Genomic DNA, 13,127 nt, shown 5'->3' with positions numbered 1-13,127 from the left:
GGTAAACTGATCAATGGACCAGCACCTATGGGGTCTCAGTTTGGAGGACTATCAGGAATTTACGGTCCAAATTGATTGAGAATATATGCTACAGGGTGGGAGAGAGCACTAGGATACAGCTCTGGAAAGATAAGTGGATTTGCCAGGAGTCTCTCATGGAAGCTTTTCCAGATCTATTCTCTTTTTTGTGGTAATCCACGAGCATCTATTGCTGAAACTTGTCGCTTTAAGGGTGGAACATCACTTTTAGGAGGCTTCTAAATGATTGGGAGGTGGACAGAGTGACTGAATTACTGTAAGACTGAGTTAATCCCCCGGCTTGAATGCTGAACCTGATACTATAAAATGGAGGCATGAAAGGGATGGGAGGTTTACTGTAGGTAGACTCTACAAAAAAAATCTTATGGTACAACCTGGGAGAATTTTTGGTCCCTGGAAACAAGTCTGGAACTGTAATATCCCAACCAAGGTGAAGTGTTTCACATGGTTAGTCTGTAGAAGAGCCTGCCTAACTCAAGAGAAGCTGAAAAGGAGGGGATTCCAGATTTTCTCTAGGTGCTTCTTCGTCAAGGAGAAGGAGGAAACAAACAACCATTTATTTCTTCATTGCAAAGTCACTGTCCAATTGTGGCATATGTTTCTCAACCTTGTCCAAGGACCATAGGTGATGCCAGAATATACTGCAGATCTTTTAAGCTGCTGGATGAGGAGAGAAGGTAGCAAGACGTAGAAAAAATGGAGTATAATCCCTTCATACATATGGTGGTCCATTTGGAAGGAAAGAAACAACAGCTGCATGGAGAATATTACTAATCCAATGCAGAAAGTTAAGGAAAACTGCATTAACACTCTGAATTTTGGTGTAAAGAAAAGGGTATAGGTGAAGTAGAATTTTTGGAAGACTTTTTAGGCTCTCTGTAATTATGATTACTTACCCTTGTAATTTTTTGGAGGTTGCCAGCACGCCCTTATTGCTGCCCTTGTTGTTGAAGAATACCACTTAACCTTTCTCAAAAAAAAAAAAAAAAAAAAATATTAAAGCAAAGAAGATTCTTATTTGTGGCATTGGGCCAGATGAATGTAGTAGAATCTTCTCTTGTAAAACTGCATGAGATACCTTACAAATAACACATGAAGGAAAAAATCAGGCCAAGAAGTCAAAAGTTGCCTTGTTGAATAGGCAATATGAGTTGTTCATGATGAATGAAGGAGAATCCCTTCAACTGAAGTTCAATAGATTCACTATCATTACTAATGAATTGAACTCTTTTGGAGAAGTTACTCCTTCTAGTAGAAGGACTGAGAAAGTCCTTGACATCTTGCCTTATCCTCGTGAAAGCAAGGTGAATGCAATTATGAGGCAAAAGATCAGAACAAAATGGCTATGGATGAATTCATGGAAAACTTAAAAGACCTATGAAATGAGGAATCAGAAGAATACTCCCCAAGAAGAGAAGTGAGCCTGGTCCTTCAAGCTACCCAAAATATAGATCTTGGTAAAGACATTGGCTTTGTTGACTCAAAGGTTCCAAAGAATAATCAGGAAAGGAGGGTTCCTAAGTAAGGGTGGCACCTAAAGACCAAGAGTACCCGATCGAAGCAATTCATATGGGTGTGGAAGTCTTGATCATTTCACCAGGGAATGCCCAAAAAGAGAGGCTGAATGTAGCAGGAATGATCTTGACAAAGAAGGCACCAGATCCTCAAAAATAGGATGACTTCAAGAACATTAAACAGTCTGCTTTGCAGAGAATTATCTCTGATCACTATTCAATACTCCTACAGTGTGGTGATTGAGAAGCAACCAAATCATGCTTCAAATTTGAAAATTGGTGGTTGAACACATTGGGGTTTAATGACCGAGCTAAGGGCTAGTGGGAGTCTTTTGACCTCTATGGCAAACCTGACTTCATAGTGGTGGCAAAACTAAGAGCTTTGAAAGGTAAACAGAAAGAGTGGAGCAAGACCATTCATGGTTATTTGAAGCAACAAAAACAATTAGTGCTCAGTCAGTTAGATGCTCTAGAAAGGACCCAAGTGCAGAGAACTTTGGAGGAGGGGGGGATAGGCTCCAGAGTGGTATTAACTGCAGAATTTGAGAAGATAGCTAAGCATGAAGAAACAGCCTGGAGACAGATATCAAGGACAGTATGGCTCAAAGAAGGGGATAAGAACACAAGCTTTTTCCATAAGACAACAAATGCCCACAGGGGATCAAACACTACTGACAAACTAAAAGGCCAGGGATGTGTTAGTGACTGAACGAGAAGATGTAAAGAAGGAGATCATAAAGTCCTATAAGAAACTTTTCTCTGAAACTGAAGACTGGAGGCCTGACCTTGAAATGAGAGTTTCCTACGAATAGGATCAATGATGAGGACACCAACCTGCTGATGGCCCATTTTGAAGCACAGAAAATTCTAGAGAGCAACAAGGCATGAACAGAGGACAAAGCTCCAGGCTCTGATGGCTTCTCCATGGCCTTTATCAGTCAATGTTGGGGAGCACCATCAATCCTGAGGTAGTGGCAGCAATCAAATACTTTTACGAGGAGGTTTTTTTTAGAATAAGTATAAATGCTACATTTGTGGCTTTGATTCCAGAGAAGGTAGGGGTTATGGAGCTAAACGAGTTTAGGCCTGTAATTCTAGTGGGGAGAGAGTACAAAATTATTGCTAAGCTACTAACAGAAAGATTGAAAAGAGTGATGCATAAAATTGTGGACAGACAACATATGGCATTCATCAAAAATAAGATCATGGATGCAATAGCAATAACAAATAAATGTGCTGACTCCAGATAGAAGTGATAACCAGCCAGGAATCTTATGCAAACATGATATCCAGAAGGTATACGATCACCTGAACCGGAATTTCCAATTGAACGTGCTACAAAAGATAGGGTTGGGCACAAGATGGCCCGGGTGGATTAAACAATGCATAAGTACAGTAAAGTTCTCATTGTTGATTAACAGAAGTCCATGTGGTTTCTTTCCATCTTACCCTGAGACAAGGGACTCCACTATCCCCTTTCTATTTATCCTAGCAATGGAAGGAAAGGAGTGAGCAACCTTATCCAGACAGCAAAAGGAAAAGGACGGGTCAGGGATTCCAAATAGGGGACATAGCAAAAAATATCTTTGAGATAACACATCTGCAACATGCAGATGACTCTATAGTATTTTGTGAGGCAGCAGAGGATCATATGTTGATTCTGAGTCATTTTCAACCTTTTTGAAGCTGTGTCAGGACTACACATTAACTGGGGTAAGAGTTTCATTTATCCAATTAACACAGTAACAAATATTGAGGAGTTAGTTGTCAAGTCGGGGAGGAGGGGAGGGGAGAAGAGTGGGTGAATAACCTACAACCCTATATAGGACGGCCACAGAGGGCAAAAGGCAAATCAAAAGACATTTGGAGTGGTGTTATAGAGAAGTGTCAAAGAAAAATGACAAATTGGAAGAGCCAATACCTATCTTCAGGAGGCAGATGGACTTTGGTCAATAGTGTATTGGATGATCTACCTTCCTATATGATGTCAGTGTTCCCTGCTCCAGTAAGTGTGACCATAAGAATAAATGCATTCAAGAGAAAATTCCTATGGCAGGGTAATGAAGACAAGAAGAAGTACCACTTGGTTAAGTGGGAGGAGCAGTTAGTAAACAAGAAAGGAGGAGGTTTAACATCAGGGACCTGGGTTATCAAAACAAGAATTTGATGATGGAATGTCCATGGAAATTTGCCTCCCTAAAAGAACCACCATTAAGGAAGTAATCACAGCAAAATATGGCATGAAGGATAAGTGGATGAGAGAGATGGTGACCAGCCCATACAACAGTATTTGGAGATCCATCAGGAACCTAAGGCATCTGGTCATTAGTAAATCAAGCTGCAAAGTGGGAAATGGTGATAAAGTGGCCTTTTGGAATGACATTTGGTGTGGGAAAATGTCACTGAAACATGCTTTCCCTGAGCAATACCCTCTGCGTAAATTCCAGGAAGCAACAATGGCAACAGTGGCAAAGCTATGGACAGGGAAAGGATAGATTCATCTCAGGAGAAACCTTAATTAATGACTGGGAAATGACTATTATAGCAGTTTTCCATGAAACAGCTGCACAAGTTACAAACCTAACAGGGGAGAAGGATAAATTGGTGCGGAAGGTAGACAGCATGGGAGTGTTCACTGTCAGGTCAGCTTATAGAGACCTGATTTCAACAGAAGCACAGGAGACAGGGTGGCCTAGGAGGATGATCTGGAAGACAAAATTTTCCTATAAGGTGTAGTTTTTCAACTGGCTCTTGGCAAAGCAAGGAGCTCTGACTCATGAAAACCTTAACAAGAGAGTTTAATCTATGCATTAGATGTTACCTATGTGAAGAACAAGTTGAACTGTCAATCATCTTTTTTTACCCAGCAAATGAACAGATCAGTTGGGTTAAACCAGGCAGCACTACAGAAATTTTAAGATGCTGGAATAGAGATGGCAATGCAGCAAAAAACGAGAAGAGATGGAAGATGGTCTCAGCTTGCATATGGTGGACATGGAAGGAAAGGAATCAGAGATGTTTTGAAGGCAAACACACCAATATTCAAAGTTTAAGATAAATTGTCTAGGCCTTTTTTATTTTGGTGCAAAAAGTAGTGATAGGAAGTATTGAAGAAGTTCTAAATGCTACTGATTGGCTGTAACTAAAAGATCCTACAATTAGGTAAGTAACACTTTTGTGAAGGGGGACTACACTCTTGGTGTAGTATACATGTGCATATATAGAAGAAAAGTTTACCATTTCCGAAAAACAAAAAATACTTCAAAGTAGTTCCAAAATCTCAAGAGTTAGAAATGCTATAATGTAGTTGCGTACAGCTTAAACACTTTTTAGAAATATGAATGTACCCTTGGAGTTGGTAAGAGCTTACCTGCTGTATCACAGCATCCCGATAAAATCTGTAACAATGGAGCTGCATTGCTATTTTATCAAGTTGCAGGCAGTAAATTCTACCATAACTGCGAATCAACAGGGAAACATGTCACAACTTAGAAGAAAAATCTATATAACAGAAAACTAGGTGAAAGACCTCACTTAAGAAAAGAGAACGGGATAAGCACTTACACTGTGATGATATAAATGTCTTCTGCGGCAAGGACAGGCTTTCTATTTGCCTCAGATTTTGCCATTGCCATGTCAAACCTTGGCAATCGGACTATTCCTACGGATGAAATCTATAAAATAGAATTAAAACTAACGTCAAGCTATCAAAATTGAAAGGGTTTAGTGATGAATGCCTCGCACCTATCGAATCCTGAACACAAAGGATTGAGATTATTTTTATCATACAAGGCATAATAGGAGAAAATGATAAGCCCAATAAATGACAAACTCATTTCCAAACACTTTTTATCAGCTAGAGGGCTAATCATAAAATCCGAATAACGAGAAACGATGATCCTTAAAGGTGAAGACAGACATGGATATAACTTCCTCGGAGAACAGATAAAGTTTTCCTACTGGCTACCAGTGAAGATTATACACTTCAGCTCTGACGCTTAACCCTGAACTGCCAATCATGAAAAACCTTAAAAACTAGGATGGTAAACTATTCTACCCCACAACAGTTTTGATCTTCCTACAGATTATTAACCAACCAAAGCAATAAATTATCTGTTTAAGTTACTGTCTAGAGCGTCATTTTAGCCATTGCAGCACTGTATTTATCACGTATGCTGATATACTGCAAAAATGATGTAATGCATTTTCATACCAACAAGGTAGAGATAAAATGAAAGACACGAAAGACCAGAAATAAACCTGATATCCTGTAAGGCTCTTGCACTGCATTCCGGAGGCAAGAAGCACCAATCTACTTTCATGTGTATAGACATACCAGCTCACATTCAGTTTCTTAGTTTCTGCCAACTGAAGTGATCTTATTCCAGAACTGCACAAGAATAACTCCAGTCCACTGCAGTTGAGGATCTAGATCAGAGATGCATGCCAATAATTTTGAAATGGTTAAAACAAGCGTATCTTTTTCTTTGAACTTGGTAACTTTGTATTATATCACACAGTACATGGGTTGCACTGAAACCTTATACAGGAATACTCCTAAATTTACTGCTCTATATCTAAATTGAGTGTAGAACATCAATTATCGAGACAGTATCATTAGGGTATAGTTGATTACAGCAAAAACATAAAAGCAAAATGCAGTTGTGTTTAACCTTCTGCACACTATTCTCTATGCTCTCAAAACATCTAGAATTCTTTTCTTTCCATATAACCCATGTACCTCTGTCCTTTGCATGTACACCTGCTTCCTCCCAGCACATTAAAGTCTTAGATACTTTCCAAGGCATTGTCCAGGAAATGCCTTTACGACTTGAGAAAATTCTCAAAGTTGTTGAGTGTACTTGCAATGTAGAAATAGATGGTTAACAGTCTCTAAAGTTTCTCCACAGAGGAAACATCTAGTGCACAAGGTTATCCCTTTCTTCATGACATTATCTTGTGTAAGAACTGCTTGCTTCCTTTGCCAGTAACTAGACAAAGCAAGACACTTTGTGAGGTATCCTACTTTTCCATATTTGCTTCCATGGCCATCTTGGACCTGTTGATTTGTTTGGTTCATCATCTTGAAGGCTTTGTTGACTTTGGTAAAGAATGGATCTTCAGCCTAACTCAACCTCAAAAGCTCTCATGAGGAGAGGATTGCTCAAGTCCATATAAGGAGACCAATTACCCATCCCTTTTCAGGATTAAAAGTGAGCTTCATTTTCAAATATGTAACAACATGATTATTGAAAATATAATTGACAATTGTCTCCGCATGTAGTTTTATTTTGACAAAATATCCTTACTATCGTCAAATTGGTTGCAACTTTAATCTCAACATGTCCTTAATCTGAACCATGGGAACATTGAACCATAGGCTCTGATACCATGTAAAAAATGGATCTTGGGCCAAACTCAACCTCAAAAGCTAACTCATGAGGGGACTAACCCATCCCTTTTCCGATTTGAATTTCCTAAAAGCTAGATTACACTTAGTAATAGTCCTACTAAGCATTTTGTAGTTATTTGTGTCTATATTGTTTTGCTTCGTGCTTTTCTCTTTTATTTTCATTGTGTTTTTCTTGATTCCTAGTCCATTAGTTTGATTGTCCTTTCTTGAACATAACTTCCACTCCCACCGATACTTAAATGCCTACTTGGAGTTATTTGAGAATGTTTGTTGTTTAATAGAATTTTGGATAGCCTTGTGCGAAAAAAGGCTAGAGTGATGAATGCAATTTAGCAAGGTCACAAATGGCATCGACCTAATATTGTGAATCTGAGGGTTAAGTGTCAATTGTGAGGATACACTAAAGAGGGTCAGTGAGGAACTCTTATTGCCAATTGTTTGTTCATTTTGCAATATAAACTATGGAGGACGGTCAAGGTTCAACTCCTATTTGTGAACCTATTTGGAATGATATAATGAGTTGCATCAAGGCAATTATAGATGAAAGAAATAGATGTTACTTATAAAAAAAAAGTTGAGGATTGTGAATCACAATGTTGGGAATCTTTTTCCCAGCATTTGTGGGATCTCTTGGATTATGCCCCAGAGTGCGAAGGAATTATTGGAGAGTTGGTTGCACCATAAAACACGCAAAGCTTTGAAGCAAATATGAAGAACTATAACTTTGTGCATATTCTGGACAATTAGGGGCTAGAAATAACGCTTGTTTTGTCTTTCCAATAGTCAAGTATTTGTCATTTGTGTCTCGAATAAGTTCTATCAAGATTTCTTTGACACTAGGCTATATCACAAGTGTTACATTTGATTGTAGCATTAAGAATTCCATTTTTTGGTTTCGTATACCCTATGCTTTACAAGGGTTTCACTTGATGCTTATGCTAGGCCTTTCTTTATTCTACAAGGTCCAAAATTGAGGACAATTTTTTCAAGAGAGAATGATGACTTTTGGTTTAGCACTCAAGAGGGCTTCATGATGGACATCAAGAGCATTAGAGTGCTTCAAGAAGGCGTGGAAACAAAGTTTGTGCAAGAGGGCGTGGAAACAAAGTTTGTGCAAGAGGGCATGGAAACAATGTTTCAAGCAAGCAAGAGGGCATGGAAACCAAGTTTCGAGCTAGCAAAATCATCTACACGTTTTACTTTTGTGGTCATTTTCTAGAATCATGGATCAAAAACCTATAGATGTTAATTTTTGTGGAGACAACTAGAAGTTAAAGAAAAAGGCATTCAGAAAACCGTCTTGCCGTTTATTTTCGTGGAGCTGCTTATCTCTGCATAGAGTTCTTCCATTTTTGACCTAAATGTATTTAAGGGCCTAGGTTAGGGTATTTAAGAGTTCTATTATTATTTCCTAGACCTAGTATCAATATCATTATTTCAGCTTTTGAAAGAGTAGACTTTGATGAATGATGAGATACTCTCTTAGGGTGTAGAATAGTCTTGTTAGCTTAGATTAGGCTAACTTAGTTCTCTTCTACAACTTCACTTGAATTACACAATAGCTAAGTGATTCAGGTATGAGTTCTCTTCCTCCTTTCAATGGATTGTTTTTGTTAATGGAATGTTACTCTAATTAGTGTCAAGTTCTCATTGCATGTTCTTGGTGTTTTTTTTTTTTTGGTTTCCAAGGTATCCCCAAAGCCGACAGTCGTAAGACTGATCCTTCGTTCCACGGTCAGCGCACTAAGCGGTAGGGAACTGACCACAGAATTTTCTCCATACACCAGAAGTGAGGAGCATGTTCTTGGTGTTGATTGTTTACATCTTAATTACTTGATTCATCCTTAACCTATTTTGGGTAGTGATTATTGTTCCTGCAACTGATCGATATGTTCCACTAGTTTTTAGTTGGATGCTTGATAATTCTAGCCTAAGTTGCCCGGACACAGGTGAGGGTGTTTGATATAGGTACGGATCTTGAGGTCGGATCCTACATGATCTAAATTTTAAGATTCAGGGATGAATGGATAGGAAGCAGGAATTCGGCTAAAAATAATTTAAATATCTAAAAATAGAGTTATAAAACCTAAATGATGAGATATAATGTGGAAAACTTAAGAAGAAAATATTGATCAAGAGGACTTTTCTGAAAGGAGATAAAAGGAAAAGGAGTGATGCAGAAATTTCTATATATAAGGTATTCCATTTTCTTCAATTTCGCCTTAAATATCCCACATCAAAAAAGGGATGGGTAATTGGTCTCCTTACATGGACGTGGAAAATCCTCCCCTCAAGAGCTAGCTTTTGAGGTTGAGTTACGTCTAAGATCCATTCTTTAGATGGTATGAGAGCCAGGCCCATCCCAAATCGTTGTTCACCAATTTTGGGGCCCCATATAATATTGTCCACGCTTTAGTTAACGAGGCCTGGGCTTGCGGAAGGGTGTTAAATATCCCACATCGGAAAAGGGATGGGTAATTGATCTCCTTATATGAACTTGGTCAATCCTCCCCTCATGAGCTAGTTTTTGAGGTTGAGTTAGGCCCAAGATCCATTCTTTATCATGGTATAAGAGTCGGGCCTATCCAAATTCTTTGTTCACCGATGTTGGGCCCTCATTGTTCACGCTCCAGTTAACAAGGTATAGGCGTGCGGGGGAGTGTTAAGAATCCCACATCGAAAGAAGAATGGGTACTTGGTCTCCTTACATGGACTTGGGCAATCCTCCCCTCATGAGCTAACTTTTGCGGTTGAGTTAGCCCAAGATCCATTTTTTACTGGGTCTCAGAGCCTCTGCGATCTTGGTAGAGAATCAAAAAGTCTTCGTTGCTGGCGGGTGGCTATTACACATATATGTCGCCCGTCTGGCCAATGATCATGTTAGCAAAAGTTGGCCAACGTGCTTCTTTCCGACAACTATTTTCTCTTAGATTTGCGTAGCACCGTGCATCTTTCCAATGACTACTTTCTCATATCTGATTTGTGTGGCAACGTGCATCTCTCCAAACTACATCTCATATTTAATTTGTGTAGTACTATACATTTTTTCAGACTACTTTCTCAAATCAGAGTTGCATAGCATCCTGCGTCTTTTCGATGACTCCTCAAATCTTATTTGTGTAGTTTCGTGTGTCTTTTTAGAGACTCCTTGGATCTAATTTTATTGGGTCGTATCATTATTCCGACCCTACCCATATAATTTCTGTTTTCTAGTAGGACAGTCCCATCATCCCAATCCTACTCATATAATTTTTGTCAGTCAGGTTGTGTCATCATTCCGACCCTATCAATACAATTTCTCTTTTCCAGTAGGGTCGTGTCATCATTCCGACCCTACCCATATGATTTCTCTTTTCTAGTAGGGTCGTGCCATCATTCTGACCTACCCATATAATTTTTCACATATTTTGACCACTTTTCAAGTTTCAGATCTAATTATATATCCTAATTATATATCCTGGGCGTGAGCATGTTCCGGCCAGTTTTTTGGTGACTTTGTTGTTCAAGATCTACTCATTCCTTCATTTCGAGATGACCCATATATTCTATACTAGCTTCCAACAATTTCTCTGCGTCAGATCAATTTTTCAACGATGTTTACTACTTTTCGGATCACTTTTTCACTTTATTCTTTTCAATTGAGGTCTCCCAGACATCCAGAGCAGTCCTTATGAGTTTTCTGCAGATATCTTCATCAAGTGGTACATATGCCTTCTATGCACCAACTTGAGGAGGAGTGTTACAATGTGAATAGGAATAGGAATAGCATATCAAATCCTACAAGAAAAAGGATTACAATGTAGTGTCCTATAAGGAAAGGGATTGGAATGTAGTGTCCATAAATAGGGCCTCAATGTAATAATGTTGTTACAATAATTCAATCTATTTTTCTCCAATATTTCACACAGCTTTTGTTTGGATTACAAAAATCATAGAATTTGTCCAAAATTTCTCCATCGAGTTTGGTCGAAGTACCCAAAATTGGTTGACCAGATTGGGTGCGGATCCTACACCAACACCCACGTTGTGTCGACACAGATGAATTTCTACAGCACACAAAGCCCCATTTGGCCATGAGAAATATTCACTTTTATTCGAAAAATTATTTCACTTAATTCAAAAAATGTTGTTCGGTCATAAAAATTCCAAATACAACTTGATGTTGTATTTGGACAAGTGAAAACCCTCAACTTGTTTTCACTTTTTTCCATCTCGCTAATTTACCTTTTGTCTTTCCAAAAGTCTAAAGTCTTTTAAAAAAGATATGGCCAAACAACTCCCAACTCCAACTCCAAAACTTTTGGTTTTGATGGCCAAATGCCTACTAAATTACCGGTGGTGAATGGGGCCAAGATAAGGTTTTGGACAGATTCTTGGGTCAGAGATGGAAGCTTAATGATCAAATTTCAGATACATTCAGTTGCTCTATGAAGAAAGATGATTATACAGACTTCTATTCAAGTTCTGGGTAGTAGTTAACTTTCGGAAAATAACCGATGAACGGGAAATGGAAGACTTCGTCAGTTACTTCAACAGTGGGAATTAATAAATTGATCAAAATAAAGTAGACAGTTTGGTTTGGGTCAACAGCAGGGATAAGAGGGTTTTAGCAAGGAATTGCTACAGCTTGTTACTGCAGCAGGGTGGCTATGGTGTGCTAAAATGGCCTTGGGAGATGATTTGGAAGACTAAAGCCTCGGTTAAGGCAGCCTCCTTTGGATTGGATTGCAACCAAGGAGGCATGTTAACTCAAAACTATCTGCAGTGAAGAGGTTTTTCATCCAGCAACAGATGTTATCTTCTCTTCTTTTTTTGAAAGCCGATACAGATAAGAAACTTAAGAGATAAGTATTTGAGTTATATACCTGGTCTTCACAAAGACAATATCACATGTCGGCGAATCTGTCCAAAAGAATCCAAGAATCCTTTCTGACTCAGACCTGCACTTCTGAGTAAAAGTATCCCCACTCTCTCTGTTCTGGATTTGAACCTCATGAGGGGATCGTTGTACAGCCAAAAGTTTTAAATTTAAGGAATATCGAATGGACAAAATTGGACCTTCGCCTATTAAATCAGAGGATGGTGTCACATTTGGATTGAATGGAGTTGTTTTCCAACAGAACACCTGCAAAAGGAGTGACCACTATTTAGTTCACCATAAGAGGCAGTTCCTGCAGTATCATTTGTCAAAATGTCAATTTACACCATGTGTGATTGGGTATATAAATTGAGTTCGTCTTTCTTGCCTAGAATTTTACCTGATCAGATGTGGGTACAATAAGCTGTTTCGTACCATCATCATAGAAAACATTTCTTGCTCCTGGGATTTTGCATCTTAAAGGTGGATACTGCATAAACACATGTGAGAGAGCACCAGAACTACCAAAACCAGAAGACTGAGAAGAAGATGCTTGTGCTGACATGTTTCACTTCCCCCTACTTAGAACTATTCACCGACCTGAGGAACACCTAAGCTATGAGAAAATGCAAATGATTAAACAAATATAACAGTGCAACGAGCTAAATGCTAACACTTTGCAATTAAATAAACAACATTATCCTTCAAAAACTAAAACGTCAAACCTTTTTACGCAGGATTCAATTTTCAACTGCTTTTCGCTCTAACTTGAATATATATATACTATTCAAACCTTTCTTCTTATCTGTTAAATAAACAGGAAACTTACACAAGTGAAGGGGTGACATGACACATATTTAGGGACCTTTTCTTTATCAAACATGGCGGTGAGTTAATCATACCACATTCTGCATGCAGTTTCTTAATTCAAGGAATTCTTTTAAACACATATCACGTTCTACTTCTGGAACCTTTGCTGCAACACAACTGCCGTAGACTTTTGCCTGTATTTTATGAAGTAAGAGCCATAGAAATAAGTTGTTAAAAGATGTTGATGTTTTCAGTATTTCTCAATCTCCGACAAAAGGTTATGGAAATAACTGAAATCCAACAAATGGGATGGTGGTTCTCTTTATAAGTAATATTTCATCTCCTCCTACATTCAGAATTTCAGATACACATTTAAGCAAATTCCTCATTCTGAAAATAGAGTTGGTTCAAACCAATGGACATGTAACAAAGTACAGAGGGAGAGACCACCCACCAAATATCTTTTTATATGTTTATAAGTATCCCACCCACT

The 13,127-nt window shown here is 38.5% G+C and overlaps 1 protein-coding gene across 5 annotated transcripts in view; it reads right to left on the bottom strand.

Annotated features, from left to right (window-relative positions):
- LOC107863686 (regulator of MON1-CCZ1 complex) overlaps positions 1-12,795 on the bottom strand; it is a 28,406-nt gene extending 15,611 nt beyond the window's left edge. Inside the window, exons 1-6 of one of the 5 annotated variants that reach the window (XM_016709740.2) lie at positions 12,654-12,795; positions 12,225-12,440; positions 11,832-12,091; positions 5,814-5,967; positions 5,118-5,227; positions 4,924-5,011 (exon numbers count right to left, since the gene is read on the bottom strand). In XM_016709740.2, the coding sequence (XP_016565226.2) occupies positions 4,924-5,011; positions 5,118-5,227; positions 5,814-5,967; positions 11,832-12,091; positions 12,225-12,389 (777 nt within the window). In that variant the 5' untranslated portion in view covers positions 12,390-12,440; positions 12,654-12,795. The other 4 variants (XM_016709744.2, XM_016709742.2, XM_016709738.2 and 1 more) reach the window with 4 other exon arrangements.
- Between the last annotated feature and the right edge of the window lie 332 nt (positions 12,796-13,127).

This window comes from Capsicum annuum, chromosome 3 (genome assembly GCF_002878395.1).
Source record: "Capsicum annuum cultivar UCD-10X-F1 chromosome 3, UCD10Xv1.1, whole genome shotgun sequence".
In the NCBI taxonomy this organism is placed as follows: domain Eukaryota; kingdom Viridiplantae; phylum Streptophyta; class Magnoliopsida; order Solanales; family Solanaceae; genus Capsicum; species Capsicum annuum.
The sequence above is the reverse complement of the archived record's forward strand: the minus strand, read 5'-3'. Positions and strand labels throughout refer to the sequence as shown.